This window comes from Chelonia mydas, chromosome 1 (assembly GCF_015237465.2).
Source record: "Chelonia mydas isolate rCheMyd1 chromosome 1, rCheMyd1.pri.v2, whole genome shotgun sequence".
Taxonomy (NCBI): Eukaryota; Metazoa; Chordata; order Testudines; family Cheloniidae; genus Chelonia; species Chelonia mydas.
The window spans coordinates 133,091,683-133,115,059 of NC_057849.1; the positions used below are offsets into that span (position 1 = coordinate 133,091,683).

The 23,377-nt window shown below is 41.5% G+C and overlaps 2 protein-coding genes across 29 annotated transcripts in view; one reads left to right on the plus strand and one right to left on the minus strand.

The window, feature by feature from the left end:
• Positions 1–199: 199 nt before the first annotated feature.
• On the minus strand, positions 200–13,288 carry TRAPPC2 (trafficking protein particle complex subunit 2). Of its 3 annotated transcripts, XR_006287845.1 has the most exons (6): positions 13,134–13,288; positions 9,041–9,151; positions 6,846–6,990; positions 5,810–5,895; positions 2,202–2,368; positions 200–717 (listed from the first exon to the last, which is right to left on the minus strand). XR_006287845.1 is itself a non-coding variant. In XM_037900638.2 (5 exons), exons 2-5 carry the CDS (start codon positions 9,131–9,133, stop codon positions 2,270–2,272), a joined length of 420 nt encoding a protein of 139 aa, XP_037756566.1. In that variant the 5' UTR covers positions 9,134–9,151; positions 13,134–13,288; the 3' UTR covers positions 875–2,269. The 3 variants fall into 3 exon arrangements, 2 of the variants coding, with proteins under 2 accessions (XP_037756566.1, XP_037756554.1); XM_037900638.2 differs by lacking the exon at positions 200–717 and having other exon boundaries at positions 875–2,368; positions 5,810–5,921; positions 6,875–6,990; XM_037900626.2 differs by lacking the exon at positions 200–717 and having other exon boundaries at positions 875–2,368.
• OFD1 (OFD1 centriole and centriolar satellite protein) overlaps positions 13,264–23,377 on the plus strand; it is a 61,716-nt gene continuing 51,602 nt past the window's right edge. For 6 of the 26 annotated variants that reach the window (XM_027822593.3, XM_037900433.2, XM_037900450.2 and 3 more), the window contains exons 1-7: positions 13,286–13,582; positions 13,974–14,075; positions 17,168–17,368; positions 18,003–18,071; positions 18,160–18,190; positions 19,567–19,674; positions 21,037–21,173. In XM_027822593.3, coding sequence (XP_027678394.2) covers positions 13,980–14,075; positions 17,168–17,368; positions 18,003–18,071; positions 18,160–18,190; positions 19,567–19,674; positions 21,037–21,173 — 642 coding nt within the window. In that variant the 5' untranslated portion in view covers positions 13,286–13,582; positions 13,974–13,979. Of the gene's footprint in view, positions 13,583–13,602; positions 13,862–13,973; positions 14,076–17,167; positions 17,369–18,002; positions 18,072–18,159; positions 18,191–19,566; positions 19,675–21,036; positions 21,174–23,377 lie in introns of those variants that run through there. The other 20 variants (XM_037900439.2, XM_043537828.1, XM_043537840.1 and 17 more) reach the window with 9 other exon arrangements.

The following is a 23,377-nucleotide window of genomic DNA, read 5'->3' on the forward strand; positions in this document are numbered from 1 at the left end:
GCAATGCAGGCAGAGTAAAGTATTTACTTTCTGCCTTTTTTCCCCCCCCTCTGATGCTGCCTGATTGGTTACTTCTGGTTTCACATAATGTCCAGTAGCCCGGTGAGTCTGTAAATCCAGTGTTTGTATCTTTGAGGTTCTACTTTATACCACAAGAAAAGCCCTGTAGCCCCACAGATGAATTCTCAGCAAGCAAAGGAACTCTTTAGGCCCCTAAGGGCTCATTCAAACAATGTGGGGGTATTTTATTTTTTTAACAAAGCAATGGGGAATTTTAAATCTGAAACAATACATATACAAACTAACAGTACTGTAGCTATACACTAAAATACTATGACAAACTGAATTTGTCAGCTCATAGTTGATCACTTCTAAAGCAGTTCCCCATTTGCTATGTATGTAAGTTAGAGTGAAATAATCGCTGTTGGAACTTTAGACTCTGGAGTAAAAAGAATAGGTTCAACAAATCAATTGTTTAACGTAACTTTATAACGAAGATAAGCTATGTACTAAGAAAATAGTAGGAGCAGCCTATACTGAGAAGTCAGTTTTTCAAATATCTTTGAAATGAGAAATCAGTCTCCCACTATCAAAACAAGACCAGCTGTTTTCCACTTAAACTTTTGAAAAAAGTCAGTATAAAAAATTAAATTGTCTTCAGAATCTCCAACTGGTGGTTTCAGATTTTACCTTTTACATCTACTGTGATACAGCAGCCTGTCAAAAAGACAGATCTTCGGTATACAAGTCTATAAGCAACAATGGAGCAAGGATGTCCTCATGGGGAAAAAAGCCCTCATCTTTTACCACATCATAAAATGATCTCCTTTCAACTCATTTGTAGTACATATGCAGTTGAAGTGTCCACACCATGCAATGTCAAATAATTTTATTTGAAAGAAACAGCAGGACCTCTTAATATTATCTTCCAGTTTTCCTGGGACGTTTTAGAAATAAGCATAGTTCTTAAATGAGGACTGGATAAATCTACAGCTAAAACAATTTAAATAACCAATTTAAATGGAAAATGCAAAATGTTTCTGAAACAACTAGGTCTTCAGTCACTTGTATGAGGTCTTTCACATATTTAATAAGCCAATGCTAAGAAATCAGTTTATATAACATGCAAAATAATGGATTACATGTACTCTAAACTGAACCAAAGTATCTTACAGTTATTTAGCTGTGTATCTGCTTGATATTATGCTATTCATTTTAAAATTGTAACTATTTTGGAATGACAGTATAAAGATACCTGCTTGCAAAAGTTTCTCTATTTTGTAGTACAGAATAGTAAACAGAATGGTCCAAAATCTGCCTTGCACCCTATCCAACCTCACAAAATAGTTCAAGTTCCATATTCAGGAGGGTGCTTCAACACTCAAATTCTATTTACCTCAGTGGAACTTAAATATATGATTAAGCGTTGTCCTGAAAAGAAATGGCGTAAGTTAGGGAAGAATGGCTGTAATCTTTTGATCTATTATATTTTCTTTATTCCTTCACTGGCAGAATGTGCAGGTATAGGTTTCTGGCATCAACCATGCAGTACATCGTTCAGCAGTTTTGATATTTTTTAAAAAAAAGAAAAGAAAAGCTGTTTGAGAGTTGCTGACTTATTGGAAAATAGTATTGCAAGGTCTTAATTGCCAGCCCCAGACGTTTCTTTAACCACAGCATGCTGGGATGCATCTCTGAGAGCTCACATGACAGGGGCAAGGGGGAATTAGTCTTGTATTGTGCTGTGCAACAGTTTCCTATTTAGGACTGTGACAAACATAGCAACTTTTAATCTTACTACGTTAACCAATATTTCTCCCTTTAGGCCTAACAATTAAGAAATTCCCTATTCTTTGTGCTAAGTCATACAATTGTGACATACACCCAGACACTAAAGCTTTTTTTGCATTTAGATCTGATTTCCTTCCAACAGGCTACATAAACACAAGAGATCTGCTTTTCATCTCTGCATTGATGAGGCAACTGATATACTGATGCCTCTAACTTTGGAATACAGTAAGATTTGCTACCACTGTTTATACTGACTTGTTCGTTTAACACTTTCACGACCCATGGCAACTGGAAGGATTTTTACAGTATTTCTCATAACCCCAAAAACTCAATTTTGAAAAAAAATTATGGGGCAGCTGATTTGTCTTAAGTCTTCAAAAAGAGACATGTCAAACATGCTGAAAACTTACCAGGTTATTTAAGTTAATTACAGTTCAGATTCATGAAGATACAATAAAGTCTCTCTATTTAAAAGTATTCAGCTTAAAAGATGTTTTTTCCCAAGAAATTGCACTTTTCTGTCGAATGCACTTGATCGAACAGGAGAATTGGGTTCATAGAATGGATTCATTGCAAACTGAGGAAAAAGGAGAGAGACTCATCAATAAACAGACTGTTTAGAACTACAAAGAAACAGAGAAATAATTAGTATTCTTCAGCTCTTAAGAGAACAATTACTAAAAGCCCTACATTGAACCTTAGCACCAGTTTTTAAGTAGAAATCCCTAGTGATATTACGGGAGATTTCTGTTTAAACTGGCACGGTTCTGAGGCTCAGGTGACTATCTTCCCCTCAGTGTACTACTGCAGCTGCTCCAGCTGGTGGGACCATTTTAATAAGACTTGTTATTATTTGCTTAAATAAAGACTGTTATCAGACCCCAAATATTAGTTCTTTCTCCATACCGTAATATTAATTTGACCAAGCTGAGAGGCTGCTGCCCCCCAACCCCATTTGTATATTACAAGAGTTTAAACAAACTAGGGTGCAATCCAGCCCAGTGAGGGGCTTTCAACACCTGCGCCACAACTGTGGGTGCCTCACAATGCCTTCTATTGTAGCTCCCAAGCTGGGCCGCTCACAAACAGCATGCAGGTCACATCCTGAGTGTCTGTGTATCGCTACACCCTTAGTCCAGCAACTCTGACCCCAGCAGCCTGCCAGCAACACTCCAGTCACACTGTGGCTTCCAGCAGCCTCGGTTACTCGCTGCAGGGTGACCCCAACATACACCCAGTCCTGAATTTCCCCCAAAATGTGTCCTGCACTGTCCAGCCCTCTTCAGGGCAGTTCAGATATTAAAGGCCTGTTGCCCCTGTAAGGGGGTCAATATGCAACTGTTTGCTACTTTAACTGGAGTTACCTAAACAGTTCAGTTTAAACACTGGATTCGTTCTGATTAAAAATAAAAAGTTTAACTACAAAGAGATACATTTTAAGTAGGTAGAAGTATAAGATATTGAAGTCACAAATGGTTACAAGATAAAACGCTTCCTAGTAGCTAAAATTTAATGGAGTAGACTTGGCTCAAGGTAAATCCTTACCACGTGCTCCCAGTAATATTGCTCACTAAAATCCCAAGACAGGATCCTCCCCCCACCTAGGGTAACCACGTGTCTGGTTATCGACTGGAAAGTCCCGTCAAAAAGGGAATCTGGCACTGTGTGGTCAGATGTACTGATAAGACACTAAAAATCCAATTACTGCAGGTCGGGGGGAAGTGACAGCCTGTTGCCTGGTCCTGAAGCAGTGGCTTCTGTGGCAACACACATGCACCTTGGGCACCCCCATTGAGGAGCATGGTTTGCAGGGCTGCAGCAGAGGACAGAGTGTGGGGGGCCCATGGTGAGTGGGGTAAGGGGCTGCCAGCAGGTATAGAATGAATATGAGCTGCCCGCCACCAATGCTTCCCCCGGCCAGGCTCTCAGGGAGCTCCGGGGCAGGGAGGGCTCAGATGGGCAGGGAAGAGGGTTACTGGGCAGGCAGCACAGAGGGAGGCTGGAGGCTGCCATGCAGGAGGGTCATGTCCTAGCTCGCCAGTGGGGCTGCCTGGCTACAGAGCTCTTCTGATCTGCACTTCCAGGTTGCCTGTTGAAGCTGAGGGCAGAGAGCAGCGAGTGAAGTGATGAGGGGAGCAAGCAGGGGAAGGGGCCTCGAGGGAAGAGGGGAACAGGGTTGGAGCCTCAACGGGGTCCAGTTTTGAGACATTAGAAAGTTGGCCACCCTATCCCCGCCCAAAGTCAAAGGGCTGGTTCCTTTGTCATCTTAAGTGAAAAAGAGTGTGTGTTGGATCATATTAAAGAAGTTCTGTATTAAAATCACAAATGAGTTTGATTCCCCATAGTTTAAATTCCAGGGTATTTCTAATTAAGAGGTCTCTTGGTTTTTGGTACTGTTTCTCTCCCTCTATGCGTGAAACTTACAAGCTGCTAATTGCGTTAGTACATTCTAAGACAGAGTCTGTTCTCAAAGCAATTCACACAGAGAGAGACTCAAAGCAATACACTGTAACAACAGAAACAGCACCCAGAGACTCCCCGCCCTTTTGTTGTATTAACAATTGTGATTAAAATAGAGATAGAGGATGTATGTGGATGGATGCTTGGTGTGCATAATAACTGAATGATCAGGGAGGTGCTAGCCTAAGAATCCAGTGTCCATCGGCTGAAGAAGGCGTCAAGTGGCGCCAGAGGACCCCCCGGAGGGCAGTCTGGAATCCACCCAACAGCCTCAAGAATGGGAGAACCAAAGAACAAGATAACATCTGGCAGCACGGAGCCGTCAGGAATGTGCCATCTGCTGATTGATTCAGCAACAGCATGATGAAGCAATTCCCATAGACTGGCATAGGAAGAAATTCCTATAAAAATAGACTCTAGAAAGTGAGAACTTTGGGGTCTGATTCTGCAAACCAACTTCCAGGAGCATCAGATGAGCATCTGACAAGGCCCTACTCCCTCCTCATGTCCAGGCCACCTGGCCAGTGGCTTGGCATGAGCAACTCTAAGGCTGGTAACTATGATAACAACCTTGCAGACTGTGTGTGTGTGTGAATAAATATGAGATTGAATGGAATGTTATAGCTATAACTAACTGCTTACTATGATTCTTTCTGTATTCACAATAAACGTGGTATTTTGCCTTTTTCCCTTTAATAAGATCCTGCTGGTTTTTAATTTATTGGTATAACATGTGTATGAGTGAGAGAGATCAGGGGGATGTTTTTGCCCCTCACTTTTGTAGTCTAGTCCCCCTTTGGTAAAAGAGTCTCTACGGTTTGCTTGCTAACATTGAGATTGATCTGTTCCTGCCCCTCTTCATTGCCAACAAATGGCGACCTGAGCTGCTCATCAACTTTCATGAGATCTGGATAGAGGGTGTTAGCTTTTCCTTTGTCTTTGAGGAACAGGTTTATCCTCTCCCCAGACTAGTCTGGTAAACACACTGAGTCATAATTTCATCTTATGTTCATAACTCTTAATACACATTGTGTACATACATTTTATCATATTATTGACCAGTGAGTTATTAGTTTTAAAATGATACCTCACCAGGCATATTTTGGTCAAAGATTATTACAACAGCATGTAAGGGGTGAATACAGGATGTATTCAGTCACACCAACTCCCTTAGACTTTAAGTCTCTAATGCATCATACCTAAATTTCACCCACAGGAGTTGAGAAGGTGCAATTTACACCATTTTAGGCTCACCCCTAAATTTGGCTCTTAGTGATACTACCTTCATTCAGAAATGAAGGCCTCCCCATGGCCAGAACTGCTTATAATGCTGTGTCAATTAAACCTGCTAAGATCAAGTCTAACAGACACAGTATTAACTGCTCTGGCTACAGTGGCTGGGTCTAGACAGGGTTTCCAGTGTGATTAACTCTAGTACAGCTGCACCTGTGGCAATGGAGGGAAATTTTGAAGTTTCCCTAATGTAGACAGTGCTTAAGTGTGTATGGTAGAACACACTTTAAAATTTTACACAAAATTATAAGAAGATCATTCTTACCTTTATATACAAGTCATAGACATCATTAAAGAAGTTTTTAATTCCATCTTCTTGTCTTACATCATGAAGCATAATAAATCTCATATGTGGAACAATTAAGGAAGCAATTTTCCTTCCAAAAATGTAAGATTAACTGTTAGTGACTCTCTGCTCTTCCCTCCCTCCAAGTAGTTTTATAACCAACACTAAATTTGAAAACTAATGAAAAATCTGACACGGTATTTGACTGACACAAGCACTCACAGCTTAATGCAGCAAATGCTTACACCTGAATTTTATATATGCAAGACAGTGTCCTTTGGAATCTAGAATTTAAAGAGGAATCTTCAGGCACATTAACTGTAGGAAGCATTAAATTTCAATCTGTAATTAAACTCCCCATGCTTTTGGGAGCAAAAAGCGTTACTCCCTCATTCAAGTCTTTATTTTGTAAAGAATATCCAGATTTAGAAGAGATTTTTTTTTTTTAAATACAAAGTAATGTTTCCATGTACCTGAAATTAGAATAGATTGTCAAATAAACACAATCACTATTTTTACAACATACATGGCAATTAACACCTGGTTTCTGACATCCAAATCAAGTCTGTACATCTAAGTGACCTGAACAAACTATCTATTTTTACTGGATGTGTAGAGACCACCAACAGGCATGTATAGTTATATCCAAGCCTCTTATTTGCAGCTTTCAAAAAGGGGTTGGAATTAAAGAAAACTGTATGGGCAGGAACAGATCTCTCTATTGTTCCTCTCCTGGTGTTATCTTTATAAAACTTATCCCTCTGCTCAGGGCAATCCCCCTTAGGGTATTTCTTCTGCCCTCTCCATCCCCACTCCAGATTAAGATCCATTGCTGTCTCTCCCACTTAGTCCCATCTTTTTAGAAGTGATCTGCCTCTGACAAACTTCATCCAGATGTTGGGTACTATCTCTAACCTACCTTTCAGTAAAAATAGCAGAATTAGTTCTGCTCTATAATTGTTTCATTTAACTTCTCACTTGCTGGCAAAAGTGAATAAATACAGAGAAAGGATATGTCCTGCAGTGACAAAAGCAGAAACAAACCATTCATTAAACTTGTCCACTGTCTTCAGGTACATGTTGTTAGACAGCCACATATTCTCGTCTACTAGGTCAAGAGCAGCATGAGCTATGAACTGGTTGAGATGACGATGATCATCCTGATATCGTGGAAAACAGAATGAGTTATTTTATACGAGTAAAACCTAAATAAGAACAATCTGCCAGCTGCTGTAATAGCTATACATTTTCTTACAGCTTGTCCCCTCAACCTTTCTTCTGCAAGATATAACATGGTCTTTAATGAAATACAAATACAATAAGATATATTCCCAATACTTTGGTGTCAGAGGTGAAAGACAACAGGGCATCAGAAAACAGAGAAGAACTAGGGTTTTGTTTTTAATATAGTCCATTTTACTGAAAGTATTGTGCAATAGATCCTAGGATTAAGTATCACGGGTGTAAATGAGTGCAACTCCCTCATGATAAATAGGAATGGCATTAACTTAATGTCACAGCTGAATTCGTCCCTAACAGTGCAGTGACTATGTAAGTAAATGCAGTTATGTGCATAGCAGTAGTTTTCTCATCCTAGAATATTCAAAAATGGTTTACTGAAAAGAAGAGCTGGCCAAGACCATTCCCTAAGTGTCCAATAGTTTAGAAACTGTGGCTGTCCTTCCAGCATATCCTATACTGAGGGAATACTGCTCAGATGCTGCTCTCGCACCCACAGGTCCGCTCCATTCCTCATGGTTTTCTCCATTTTCTGATCTGCTCAGATATGATAGGAAGAGTAAAACTGGGAAGGAAAACAGATCTTTTGGAAGCAAACAGTATCATCACTTCCTTACCATGTAAATGGGAGTGGGAGAAGGAAAGGGAAAAAAACAAAAACAAACAAAACAAAAAAAAACAGAAGGGAGAAAGCGTCCTACTTTACAACACAGAGTATGGCCACTATATGGGGCTTATCTCTTGTTTTTTGAAAGTGTGCTGTGGAACCTTTAGCAGCCACTAGAGACAGACAGTAGGGTCCTTGGCTTAATGTCTTATCTGCAGGTCTGCACTTAACAACAGTCCACCTATCTACAACTACACTTACTTGTCATTACTGAGTAACAGACCAAACTATGGAATTTACAAAGCCAAATTCTGTGCTGATTTACAGTACACTCCATGAAAACCATTTACCTCAATGGGATTTTACAGGCTGCAAGTCTGTGCAGAATTTGTTGGTCTGTGCAAAGTGGTGTTATCCAGAAGTAGAGGCTATTTGCCAAGAGGTATCAATATCATTGGTTATCTCTACTTTAGTGTAATTTATTTTCTCAAGAAGTTTATAACTTCTTATTAAAATGTGACCTGAGATTATGCTTGCCTGCTTCAAACCATTTTAATTTTAGAGTGCAAAAAATGAAGTTTACTCAATTGTCAGAGGCATTTCAGCATGACTATACATCTAAAAAGCTCTGTTTTAGGATACATTGAAGATACTAATCAATAATACAAATTAAACTCATTATTATAACCCCCTTTTCACTTCAGCTCTGTACTCTACGCTTTTTTTTCTTTATGCACCCATCATGGTATGTGTGTTCTATCCTCATTGGAGCCATTACATTACACATTTTCTAACCTGTATTTATTTATAAAGCTACTCAATCAGGTCAATTAACACATACTTTGGAGACCTTATTCAGACCTGACCCAGTTTAAAAAAATAATCAGGATTATCATTCAAATAAAAACTAAAGCCAGTGGTATTAACTTTGTGCTGTAATATTAATATTTAAACATCAAAAAAAGATTAGAGTAAAACTCTAAACTTAATCCTCCGCACTACCCTCTAGAACAGTGAGTGACATCACATAGTTGCACTATGGAGGTGGTGAGATAAATCAAGGATAGCATGTAACACATCAAGCAGCAACTATAAGTAGTACATACTCGATTCAAAACAGAATCTCTGAAGATACAGAAATGTATGTGTTCTGGAAAGACAGAATGGTCTGGTGTTTAATGCATAGAAAGAGTCAGGAGTTATGGGTTCTACCTCCTGCTCTGCCAAAAGTTTTCTATACAAGCAATAATGATATTAGTTACCTCAAAGGGCTGTGCTAAGACTTTATTAATTCATGTTTGTAATGAATGTTCATCAAATAGAAACAGCTATAGATATACAAAGTATTATCAAAATCTACAAACCTTGGACTCCACTTTTCCAGAAGGTAGAAATTCCATTTCAAATACTGGATTATCATGATGACCGACTATTACAAAGTAGAAACTTCCAGACATTGTCTTCAAAATAATGCCCTTTCCAAGAAAGAAGAGACATGCTTTACAGATGTTTCCAGACGCACAAAATGTAAATGCATTTAGAGAAGACCTAAAAAAGAGTCAGCTAATATAAAATTATATTGTACATTAAGAGGAAACTGTGTCAAATAGTTGAGGTAAGCAAGTTTTTGTAAAAGAGTTTTACAAACTTAAGACATGTGTATATTTAAACATTCCATTGCAATCTAATTCTTACAAAATTTTGCTAGCATACCACACCCTGAAGGCGTAGTTGGCTGGTAATGATAACTAAAAGTGGAAGTAAATATGGACCTGCTCCTGCAGTGACTAATGATATGCTTCGTTTTAGGGTAATAGTTCCACTAACAGTATATAAAGTTAAGCACTCAGTGAGTCGTTGCAAGATTGGGGCCTAATCTATCTTTTGTCCAAAAGAGTGACATTCTAAGATGGTAATAAACAAGACAACAGTACAAAAGAAAAGGGGCACTGTCTGCTTGAAATCTTGCCAGTTTGAGCTGAAAGTTGCTTCAGGCTCTACCTTCCCCGCCCATGCCCATTTCCATAGTTTTACAGCCACGTGTGCCTGTTTCTTTGAAGGCTCTGCTCTCCGTGAAAGCTGCAGGAAAGACTCACCCCCCCTCCGAGACTGGGGGGAGGATTCCCGAGCAGCTGACACCAAACCGGGGAACAGAGGCAGAGAGAGGCGGGGGGCGTTAGCGGGGCTGGATGGGACAGGTTGATCGCGCTAACCCTCAACTTTCACGGCCCCTCCCCTGCCTCGCAGGGGGTTAATTTGCGGCCGGTGACAGACACGGGCAAGGGAGGCCCAGTGCAGCAGCCAGCCACTGCCCCCTCCTGCGGGGAAATGCAGGGCAGGGATTGTGGCGCCGGTCACCGGCTAACAGGGCCACGGAGCAGCGATAGATACCGCGCGGGGAGGGGGGGCACACACGCCCCGTCACTCAAGCCCTCGCCCCAGGATTGTGACACTTCCACCACTCAGCACAGGAATTGAAATTAGGGGGAGGAGTGTTCAAATTTCCGGGGGTGGGGGGGTGAGACGTGAGGGTGAAGGTGGGCTGTATGGCACTACAGTGTAAAAACTGAAAAATGTTTCATGATCATTTTATTAGATTTTAAAATATTCACACAAATTAAAGTTGGCTACTCAAGCCTTCCATGAAGCACTACATCTACATCCTTCTTGGTTTCTTGTTATAATTTTGTGCAACTCTGTTAATACACTTCTTGAATGCAATGCATTCATCTTTGGTGGCTTCTCGTGTGTCCGGTACTTCCATTCCTTCAATTGATATGCTCATTAGTTCATTCACATGATCAGGCAGAAGGTGACTTCCTTCAAAACACAAAATTCTATTCAACGATGAAAAAGAACGCTCAACTGTTACTGCTGTGACTGGGAGTAACAAGAGATGAAGTCCTACTTCTTTCATCCCAGGAAACATAGCATAAAGATCGGGTCGAGCCACTAGTGATGATAAAAAAGAAGTTGAAGTCAAATCTTCATTCATTCGTCGTAGGATATTCCACTCTGTGTTCAAATTCTCTATTCTGTCCTGAGCACATGGCAGCCCCATTGCTGTTAGTGCCTCACTCCACTCAACTATCGGTGGTTTATAGGACAGGGATCTGTAAAAGCTACATAGAGGTGGAGTAGAATCTAGAAGTCGCTGTTGTAGATTTTTAAGAATCAAGTCTGTGTACTTTTTCAGTTGTCTTAAACACTTCTTGTCTTCTTCACTTAAGGATTCAATATAAATGCCTTCATTAGTCAACTTCTGGACTGAAGTTTTTGCTTCTTCCAGTACTTTTTCAACGGATAGCTCTCTGATTGATCCAAATGAAGCTTCTATTGCTGGACAAAGATCTACTACTGTTGTAGCAGATGCCTGGATGGCATTGTTTAATGACCCAAGTGGCTTCAACAGTAGACTTACAAAGGGAGAGAATGGCAATAGTCTTCTCTGAACGTAGTAGCAAAAGTAATCCACCAGCCGCACTACTTGGATCCATCCCATCTTGGTAGATACTTTCCAAAGCCAGTAATTATGGCTGAAGTAATTTTAAGACAACAGCCAAGGATTGCTCATGAGAAAACCAGAGGGTTTTCCCAGGTTGGACTAATTTGAACTTCAGTCCCAGTGTATCTTCTGTATTTTCCAAGATATTCAGTCTTTTTGGACTCTTGCTGAAAAAAGAATATAATGAAGACATTAAATGTACAGCTTTTATAAAGTCTTTTGAAGAGTCTGCAGCTCGTACTAGTGCTAGTTGGAGTAGATGGCCTCTACAGTGTGTATAGGAGAGATTAGGGTTACGCTTTTCTCTGAGCAAAGCTTGTGCTCCACCATGTCTTCTAGAGAAGTTTGCAGCTCCATCAAATGCACAAGCAGCCATCTGTTTGGGGTCCAACTGACAAGCATTTAACTCTTCTAAGATGTGGGTTGTCACAGATGCAGCCAATCTAAAAATGCATCTACTGGCCTACCACTGACATCAAGATAACGTACACAATGACTTAATACTTGATGACCATTTGCATTGGTGCATTCATCAGCCATGCAAGCAAATTTTTTGAAACTGGTGAGAGAGTTCTTTACTTTTTCAACTATTGAGTCTTTCACTGTTGCACCACATGCATCTAGCCAGTCAGTTGAGTTTCTTGCAGAAAGATAGTGAGCATTTGCTGGTCTTGTCTGGAACCAGTGTTCAGCTTCAGGATGATCAAGTGACAATGCACTTAACATTAGCCTCCAGTTTGTAGCGAGTGGTATCTCTTGCCTAAATAGTAAGTATGATACCACAGCCATGTTTGTTCTCATGAACTGTGTTGTGTCTCTAGCATTCTTAACAGCCTCATGAACACTCACCAGTGTTGTCCTTGGTCAGGGGAAACTCAGAGTTCAGAGGTGCTTTTACATGAGTTCACCTCCCAGGTGGGGAGCAAGAAGGCACCTTGCTCGTTCCTTCAGCTGCTCACTGTTCGCTCTGGCCACTGTTGTTTGTTGTGCCACCGTTCACTCCATCGCTCTGTTGCCAATGGCCCTGCGCCATCACCTTCTGCTGCCACCTGCCACTGTGACCTCTGTGAGTTGGTCTCTTGAGGTTCCACCCAGCTCTCAGTGATTTCAGCTGAGTTCTTGATAGGGGAACCTTGGTGCTAGTGCAGACTCGGCCGTCTCTTCCACAGAAACACTGTCCCACAGCAGGTCTACGCACTTAGACCTGATTCTCAGTGATTTCAGCTGTAGTGATCACTTAACAGAAGGAAAGACTATCTATGGAGCCTAATCAGCTTTGTCTTTAAACAGTGGAGAGGAGCAGGTCTAATAGTACTTGTGATACAGGCAGACCATCAAGCAAAACACCTATCCCCACCCTCTCTCTTGATGCCCTCAATCATCACAGGCTAAGTACAGTTCTACTGCCCTTTACTCATACAATAAGAACAACAACATTTCTTTATCCCCCACATTCAAGTGATTTGTAACCCAACCCCAGCCAAAATCTATCACTTGGGCAACACAGCTCTGTTTGCTGGATACCTAGCTGTCAGGGAGAGCTCATTTGGACTTTGAGGACAAACCATAATCTGAAATTATTAGGTTGGCCAACATCACCGAAATGAATGCACTGACATGGTCATAAAAAACAACAGCCATCTAAGGAAGCTAGTCTATGTTCATGCTTTTCACATCTAGTATACTTTTTCAGATGCACGTATTTTATCATACACTGTATAAGCTTTTAAAGTGTGTATTAATCAATTCAGATTTCCAAACAATCAGTAAATTGGCAACACTGCATGTAACTAGTTCACAAAACTGGGGGAGGGGTTTGGGGAAATTCAGGAGGGGAGGAAACACCCCCATGGGGGGGAGGGAAATTCCTGGCCCCCGCCCAGGCGGGTCCCCGCAGAGCAGCTCCTGGCAAAGGGAGAGCCACACAGCAGGGCCCGCCCCCGGCCACTCACCCACTTGTCCAGCCGCCGCGGCCCCAAGCTGTCCCCGCGGGCTCCCCAAACACCCGGCGCGGGCTGATGGCGTCACCACTGGTCACCGCGCTCTGAAGGTGAACGCCCAGCCGCTCTCAGCTATCGCGAGAGCGATCGGTCACAGTCGGTTCTCGCGAGGGTTCCGGGGGAGGGGGCGGGGCGGTTGGTAACGGCCGGGCGGGGCTGATTCGCGAAGCGGCGATTAGCCCAGTTTGGCGGCAGGTGCCGTTGGCGGCGCCGTCGCGGCTCAGCGACGTGACCTGGGCAGTCGCGCGCGCTCCCGGCCGCCAGCCCCGCCCTCGCTAGGGCGCCCCCTGCCGGGACTGGCGGGGCCGAGGCTCCTTGGCTGAAGTATCGGGTGCGGGGCCTCGGAATCGCCGGAGGCGGCCCTGCCCCGAGCAGCCTCTTGGGCGCCGCATCTCCGCGGGGTCAGCATGAGCCCCCTTCCCCCGAGCATCGCCCCCAGTAGGAGGCGGGCCCCACGTAGCCGTGAGCAGTTCCTAGGCTCAGCCCGGGCCGGGCTCCGCCCCCTGCCCGGGGAGCGCCGGCACTCCACGGTCCCCTGACTCCGGGAGCTGGGGCTTTAGCGAAACAGCCCGTCTCCCGAGACACGCGGCGGTTGCCCCGGGCCGCGGCAGCGACTGCCGCCCAGCTGGTATTTCTGTGCGGAGCCGCATCCCCGTCTGGGTGCCGGCGAGGTGTAAATGGTGCAGTTGGACAGGGCCTGCTGGGCCCCACCCGTTCAATGGAGCTGTGCTGGGGTGGGCTTCTGGGGTGGCTGCTGGGGAAGTTGAGTAATGATGTTTTGTAATATTTTAGCTCAGGATGGCTTCTTCTGAATTTCAAGCGTTGTCCCAAGACGAACTCCGAAAAAGACTTTATCAGACATTTAAGAACCGAGGTGTTTTGGACACACTCAAGGTGTGTTTTGTTTTAAGCTAGTGTTGTGTAGCACTTACCTTACATATATTTTTCTGCAGCTATGTGGCACTGAAAACAATAGGCTTCAGTGAAATCCATGGTAGACAAACCTTTTTTGTTACATGGTCTTTTCTCTCATGGAAAATGCATATTTTGGCCCCAATCCTGCAAGCCGATCTGTATGGAGCATTGCATGGAGCCCCTCCAGATGCAACAGGTTTTCACACAGGTATAAATGTCCACCTGTGTAGATTGGCTTGCTGGATTGTAGCCTTTGTTAGGAGTGTAAATAGTTTATTTCTGGTCTAGTCTGGTCTGGTCATTTACCTGTCACTTATTTCCCTTTCAGTTAAGCCCACTAGCCAAAATGAAAATACTTGTGCTGCCATGGTATTAGCCAGGATGGACAGCGATGGTGTCCCTAGATTCTGTTCGCCAGAAGCGGGGAATGAGTGATGGGATGGCTCACTTGATGATTACCTGTTCTGTTCATTCCCTCTGGGCACCTGGCATTGGCCACTGTCAGAAGACAGGATACTGGGCTAGATGGACCTTTGCTCTGACCCAGTGTGGCCATTCTTATGTTCTTATGCCATCTCCCTGCTGCTCTTTTAAGGACAAAATAGTTGTCTACTCTTTATAATATAGAGTATTTAATTATAAAATATTTAATTTTTAAAATTTAACTTATTTCTCCCTTTTATAATCTTTCTTCCTGATTTCATGCTACTTTTTCTCTTCTGCTTCTTGAACGCATAGCCGAACGGTTCGCCATAATTGCCATTTGATCCGTTCTTGTGCAGCCAGAAGGGCTTGAAGGGCCGAGAGTCCAACATTGGAACAGACGTGATGCACCCATATAATATGGGGTCTTTGTCTGGGCCGCCTCCACCCCTCAGTTGGTGGAAGTTTATCCCGGCTGTTACAAGTCACCAGGAGAACGGCATTTGCCAGAACGTCTTGTGGCATTCTCGCAACACGTCCAAAAAGCATAAGATGCTGTCTGTGGACAGTGGCCCCAGTAGTCTGGCCCTGCGGGGAGTGACTGTAAACATCTGCATTACAAATGAAGTCATTCCACTTTATATCCAATATATGACGTTGGAATTTTGGGTGGAAAGCCTCCAGCTTTTCCCAGTTCAGGTGGCATAGTGTCCATGTTTCGCAACCATACAGCAGTACAGAGAGGATAGATCCTGAACTTGGTCGTTATGCCGAGATTATGTTGATTCCATATTTGTTGTAAACGGCCCACGGCAAATGCTGCGATGCCAATCCAGTGCAGAACCTCTGTGTGAGAGTTGGAGGAACTGGTGAGTATAGAACCCAAATAGCAAAAGCTGGAAACTGCTTCAACAGTTTCATTATTGAAAGAGATTGGAGTCACTGATGGACTTGATCCTAGATTTTGCAGCTTTGTCTTTGACCACGAAACATGGAGGCCACCCTTAGTCGACTCCTCCTCCATTTGCTGGAGTGCCTCGCAAAACCTGTCGGGGCTCTGTACTAGAACATCATCTGCATAGTCAAGGTCTGAGCACGAGAGATTACCAATCTTAATGCCTATGGATCTGTTAGAATGCTGCATTACGAAATCCATTGCCTGACAGAAGAGTTCAGGGGCCAAGACACAGACCTAGCTGACACCAGATACTGATTTAAAAGGTGCGGACGTCAGATTCCCAAGATGTACATGGGCTGTGGTTCCATTATGCAGCTCGCTAATCAAGTCCTATAGAGTGTTTGGGACATCTGTGTCCTTTAAGGCCTTCCATAGTTGGACTCGGTCAGCTGAATCAAATGCAGCCTTAAGATCGACATATGCCATGTACAGAGGCTTCTTGAATTTGCGATGTGTCTCCAACAACAAAAGGAGGGCCAAAATGGCGTCTAAATTGGACCTGTTCCTAGTGAAGCCTGACTACTGGGGGCAATGCTTCCGATGTAGCAGGGGCTTCAAACACTCCAGCTACTTTTTCTCCCCTGTAATAAGTCACAGTAATAATTGTAGTGCCTAGTGGCCCCAGATGACATCAGGGTTCCATTGCACTAAGCACTGTACATACACACAGTAAACAGCACCTGCCCAAGAGGGCATGGACTTTAAATAGATAACCAGATAAGGGATGGAGGGGAAAGGAAATATTATTCCCATGTAATGGAGAGGCAACTGAAGCATGATGAGATTAGGTACTTTGACCAGTGGTCACAGAGGAAGCAGGGAGCAGAACTCAGATCTTTTCAGTCCCAGTGTATTTTTCCCTACATTGTTTTGTGTCTGTTGTTTCCTTGTCTCTTTCCTTCCCTTGAGTTTTCACTTTCCCTGTATTTTCTGTTTCTTTTTCCTTCTCTCCACAATTTCTTTCTCTCAGTCGTCTACTTCTCTTTTGTACCTTGTACCATTTATCTTTCCTAGTCTCAAACATTTCTGCATTAATATAATCTTTACTCCATTTGCCTGTCTCTGTGAGAAAGAACTAGATGGTCCAGTTGCATGGCGCCCTAGTTTCCTCCCCGTTCCTCCGCCCCTATCTGCAAAAGGATTAGTGGTGGCTAGACCACTCTGTACCCTTTTCCCTCTTCTCCTCAGGAACTTCTTGGCCTGTCATTTAGTGGACTAGTGAATTTTTCAAATAAGCTGTAACTGAATATGCTGCAGTCAGGCCTAGTTTACACCTAAAACTTAGGTCGACCTTGCTACATTTCTCAGGGCTGTGAAAAATTTCATGCCCTGTGCTCTTTAATTAGGTCAACCTAACCCCCACTGTAGATGTAACTAGATCGATGGAAGAATTCTTTCATCAACCTAGCTGCTGCCTCTTGAGGGGATGGATTTACTATAGTGATGAAAAAACCACATCTGTTGCTGTAGTGATTGCCTACACTACAGCAGCATAGCTGTGGTACAGCAGTTGTGCCACTATAATGCTTGTAGTGTAGATGTGCCCGAGACAGTAGCAGGACCTAGACGCCATTCTTTTTGTTTCTTTACATCAGACTTTTTAATTTAATATACTGAATCTGTATGGCTTCCGGAAAGCAAAAAATTCCAGTGTTTTCTCTTTCTGTTGTTGAATTTCTGTTTTCACCAGACGCAGCTCCGAAACCAGCTAATCCATGAACTGATGCATCCAATTTTAAGTGGAGAACTTCAGCCACAACCAGTGTCCAGTGAAGGCAGTTCATTGTTAATTGGAGCTTCCAACAGCCTGGTGGCAGATCACCTGCGCAGTTGTGGCTATGAATATTCACTTTCTGTTTTCTATCCAGAAAGTGGATTGGAAAAGGAGAAGGTGAGCTCTATAATTTATTATGCAAGGAATGTGAGAGATGATATTCATATAGGACTTTGCAATAGTCAACTGATCCTTCCAATATAATTTTTAAAATCCTCTGTGTAAAGGAGGAGCCAAGGGTTCACCGAGTAGTTTCAAGCTTGTGAGTTCCGTATTAGTTTGAAACTTCTAGTACAAATTGTAGCTGTTGAGTGCCCAGATAAAGGGGTTCCACACTCGGGATACTTGGTCTGTAGTGTCTTCATTGACACTATAAGTGTTCTAGAGATGGTGAGTGTTCTGCAACTTTGTATTCTAAAAGGTAGCCTTGATTTGAACAGATTATTGGGATATAGTCTTTTACATCGACAAGCCTGATGAGACAGTCTTTCTTCCTTCATTGGAATGCTCTTGAGCTGTGAAATTGGGCATTCTCCCAAGAGATATCCCTGACTGCCACTTAGCTCACATATAGAAGCAAGGCAGGATTAGCTCTGTCCTACAATTGGTCTTTGTGTGATAAAGTGGTGGATCAAATCTGTTTCAAGTGTAGCACATCCAAGGTGGATCTCTTTACCGCAACAGAGAAAAACAGGTTAATTGCTTGTAATGTTCTTAAAATTTTGATTTTTTTGCCTTCTTTTTTAAAAAGGTGTTTACTATGCAAGATCTTCTGCAGCTAATTAGGATACATCCAAAATCCAGTCTTTACAAATCATTGGTAATAATTTTGATTCTGTAACTCTTCCTTCAATTATAATTTATGATTGAATACACAGAATAATAATCTTATCTTTTTCTTCATACAGACTTCAGGAGCCCAAAAAGAGAACAAAAAAGGTATTACATATTTACATACTAGGCATATAATGAGTCATCCACTTCCGCTAATATTTCCCCTTTTCCTTGATAGCTTAGTTTATAATATCATATGGGTAATAGAAACTGTGTTTTATTATACCTAGATATTGAATACATTTGATTAAATGTTTGATTCTTAAAAGTAATTTGTGATTATTTAGGTTAGTGACTCTTATGCTTCTTTTGGGGTTTTCCCAATTTGTGGCATGTATGAAATGCTAAACCTCTACTCCAAAAAAATTAAAAATTCCGGTATTATAAATTAAAAAAAATTAAAACCTTTAAATCCTGATAAATGTAAAACTTCCAAAGACCGTAATATTTTATATTCTAATGCTGGGGAATTCAGATGTTCTGCATTATTTTCTACTCAATTGCATTCCCATACTGTGTACGGGCCAGCACTAGGGTTCCCTATAGTTTTTTACATCCATGTGCTTAATGAATTTTGTGCACCAATGTAGAGGTGATGTGGGTGGGGGTGGGGCCAACGGGTTTGGAGTGTGGGAGGGGCTCCGAGCTGGGGCAGAGGCTTGGGGTACAGGGGGGTGAGGGCTTCGGCTGAGGATGCAGGCTCTGGGCTGGGGCCGGGGATGAGGGCTTTGGGGTGCAGGCTGCCCTGGGTCTGTGGCTGGGAGAGAGGACTCCCCCCAGCCCTCTCTCGCCACAGCAGCTCAGGGCCGGGTAAGAGGTGCCTTTCCGCAGCTGTGTCAGCTCCGGCTGGGCTGGGCTGGGCTGGGGGAGGGTTGCCTCTCCCTGGCCGCAATAGCTCTGGCAGGGCTGGACCGGGCCGGGGGAGAGGCACCTCTCCCCGGCCGCAGTAGCTCTGGCAGGGCTGGACCGGGCCAGGGGAGGGGGCACCTCTCCCGATTTGCATGGCCCTTGATTGCCTGCTGGGCAGCTTAGGCCTGCACCAAGATAAACTTTCATTTAATTTGCCTCTGGCTCATATAGGGCACAATTTTCACATCTGGTCCCAAAAGTTAGACTTCTAACTCTGTATTTAGGCACCTAAACAAAAGTGGCTTGATTTTCAGAAGCACCAAACACCTGCAGTTCTTGTTGATTTCAGGTATTGGTGGTGATGGTAATTTGTTCCCTCAATGAGTTTGGTGGTAAAGGTAACGGAAATGGTCAAGGTATGCTGATTGTGGGAGACTCGAGCATGCTTGCTATTAATATACTCTTTCTAGAATTTTTACACTGATTTTATTGAATGATTTCTTGTGTTCTTTGGCAATAATTTCATCCTCTCACCATTTAGTTTTTTCTTTGTCTTGTAAAAGAGTTGTCTCTGCCTTCAAATTTCAGTTTGTTGTGGAAGAGAAAAGTAACTAACATACTGTATCTCTAAGGTTTTCTTATACAGATGTTAATGGAGCTGACAGAGCATCACCTATGTAAGGAAAGTCGCAACACAGAAACTCAGACAAGCTCAATACCTCCTTATAGAGAATCTCTTGGTAAATAGAGCTTTCATAAACTATTTTCCTCAGATAGCTCAATACTGTATCCATTCAGCCCTTGCCCATGCCTGACGTAATAATAGACACTAGATTGCATCCCTCTCTGGTATTCTAAAATAAGCCCAGGAAAGTGTAAGACAAAAGTTTTGCTGTGATTTGGGTCTTCAGTTCAAATACGTTATGTATTCAGATCCATCCATCCATCCTAAATGTATTATTTTTAGTATTATAGGCCTCAAAGAGCATATGCCTAAATAATTTTTAGTTTATGGAAATTTATAATTAGAGTTGTTTGGGAGTTATAAATTTTGTGTGTGTGTATGTGTGTGTGTGGGTTTTTTTTTTGTGGCGGGGAGCGGGAGCAGAAAATATCAGTTAATTGAAAATGAAACTTTTTGCAGGAATGTATAATTTTTTCAAGGAAACTTTCATGAGATCCAGGATGGAACATCTGGTGAAAATGAGAGACCCACCACAGAATAGTCAATAGCTCAGTAGTAAGGGCACTCCCTTGGGATGTGAATCCCTACATCTCTGACATCCCATGTGAGTACCCTAACCACTGGGCCATTTTCTATTCTGATGCACGTGTATCCTTCTCTTGTTTCTTCATGGAAAAAATCTAAGTTTTGCCCTGAGGCAGAACAAGAACATTTTTTGAGATCTTGAAAATTTTTTTTGGACAGGCAAATTGTTTTTTCCCAGTTCTAATTATAATATAATTTATTAATTGTTTCCAGTGCCAAAAGTCATAGCATAAGACAAAAATTGGACATACTGGTAATTCCATTACTAAAAACCATCTAGTTGATTTGTTCATTGGAGTGCATTGTTATTGAAGTTAGTTATACAATATAATTTACAGGCACCTGTTGTTTGAAATCAGAGCTTCATGTCTGCCTTAGTAGCTGAAGAGATTCCATCTGAGAGGGTAATATGCAGCAGTTGTGGGGCAGGAAGGTGCCATTTGGTTTCAGGCTCCTTTATCTCCTCTTGCCCAATTCCCGCCAGGCACACATTTTACTTGGGAGAACAGTGAGAGAGGTTGGCTACAATCCTAATCAATTATCCTGGTAATTTAAATATTACCTCCAACTTTTTGCACATAAACAATTAGTTGGACCACGTGCCATATTGTGAAGTACCTAGGTGGCTTGTTTCCAACCATGTTGTTGAATGTCCACACTTTTCATGTCTTAAGTGACCATTTCTTTTCACAGCTTCCTTGGTAGCTTTTCAGTAGAAACTAGGCATGGGTAGTTAAAACCTACAGGGAGCCCTAAAATCTTAGGTAGGAGCAACAGTGTTACTAAATGTAATATTTCTATGTGATGGTACATTGCATTATTCTTTATATAGTTGAGAAACTTCAGCTGATTGATGAACAGTTTGCAGACATTTATCCCCAGCATCAGAAATTTGAGTCTTTAGAAGTGAAACTCATTGAATATCGAAAAGAAATAGAGGACCAGCTTCAAACAGAAATGTCTGAAAAGGTATAACTTAGAAATCAGTGGTCATGGAAATGAGGGATTGGGGATGTGTTCATTTTATTTTGCAAATTTGTAATGTTTCTAATAATTTGAATCAGAAATGAGTCATGCCAATCTATTATATATGCAAAAACTACATGTTCTCTGTTGGGGGTAAAAGTTGGGAAACTGAGTCATAAATCCACCCAATTTAAGCTGAGTCAATTTTTGCCTTTATTTATACAATTTCAGGCAGAATTGTTGTTATGTATAGTATCCGGTCATACATATGTATTGGACAAATAACAGAGAAGACAGAATTGGTAACCACATTCTGGGCCATCTTCCATGATAGTTGTCGTTTCTCCGATCCCTTTTTCTGGTTCTTCAGTCCTATTCTTCAGTTTCTGATCTGGTGTTTCTCCAGTTAGTAAACATGGTCCCATAGGTCTTTTATACAGTTCTACATTATAGATTACTTTAATATTTATCCAGTCGGCTTTTACATCAGCACATCAACCTTTTACATTTTAAGTAACCCGTACATTACACATGCACAAGATTCAGTTACCCAACTTCTGCATTTTTCCCTGCTGGTTTTGCAGTTTCTGTTTTTGTGTCACCCTGCCCTGGGTCTTCCCAAGAAAAGGGTTAATTTAGTTATCATTACATGTTTGTGTTTCTTTTAGTTACTACTTCCAACACCATGTGTTACCTTTGTTCTGTTAGCAATAACATGTTAAGCAGATTAGCGATTTTGTGTAAAAGAAGAATTGGCAAAACCACACTTATGCCACCAAAGCCTTGGCCTAAGTGTTACCTTATCTACAGTCATTCATTATACATAACTACACTTTTGAAAGATTTATAATTATCAAAGCTCTTAATCTTACTATTAACAAGTCTTCTTTTTATATTTCAGTGTTATAAGTCAGTATATGTTATTTTGTGCTACCCTTAATCTATTAGAAAGGGAAGTATGAGTTATGGAAAACGTGATGATTCTTTAATGTCAGCATTTCTTATCTTTTTTTAAACATGTTTTTTCATTCAAAGTCCAGTTTCATTCAAACTTCATGCATCTGAAGAAGTGGATTTTTTTAACCATGAAAGCTTATGCCCAAATAAATCTGTTAGTCTTTAAGGTGCCACCAGACTCCTCATTGTTTCTGAAAATATCTCACCAAACTACATAGTAAAAGCCTCCAAAACAGCATTGCCTTTACATGGAGAATAGAAAAATCATAAAATGTGAAAAATATTGTGGATCTCATGATTTTAGGATCTTTTGCAATTTTTTTCTGCATTCTGCAATATTTTGCAAATTTTAAGATTGTCTTAAAAATAAACTGAATTTATATCATCTAAACAATAACAGCAATAAGAGGCAATTCACCATTCTCTGTCGCTATGAACCTCACTGAAGTTCAAGCTTCAAAGCCTAATTGGGACCGAAATGCAATCTTTATTAAACACTTAAAGCAATCTTTTTCTTAAAAACAAGAAAATTACATGCAAAAAATGTCACATAAAATAAATAATTCAAGTATTAGGAAAAGTTAAGCTTCTTACTACAATATTGATTTGGAAACAATTACTATACTGTAGATATTATGGTATACGTTTAACAAGAAAAACAGAAATGGAAAATACTAAGTGTGCAGCATGGTCAAGTTAATGTTGCAACACTGATGTTGTGTTAACATAAGATCCTCTATGAAATATCACAAAAGGACTGGGACTTCATTTGGTTGTGCTAAAAATTTGTGCCCATTGAACATGCTCAGACTTTTAGTCAGAATTTAACTTCCCTCTTTCCTTTATAAAGTCACTTCTTTCCCGAAATACCATATGCAAAGTATCAACTTTCAAAGTTCAGCCATATCTTAATGTCATGGAGAAATAAAAAGGCAGTCACAATAAATAATAGAGCATTTTGTTTTTTATGTTATAACCCAAAACAACTGAATATAATTACCTCAAGTTTAACAAAAAATCCCTTTGGGCAACATGTCTACAACAGATCCTTGAGAGCTGCTCTTAGACATGGGGATACAATATAAACAAACCTCTTGTATCATCTTTCTTTAGGGGGGTAAATATATCAGAACTTCCTGGTGCCTTGGTTACATGAGCTGAATTAGTGGTAGCACTAGTGGGGATTTTTTGTGTATAATTCCCCAATATAGACATGATCTTACTGTCACTAAAGGCTTGGGCAAGTTTTT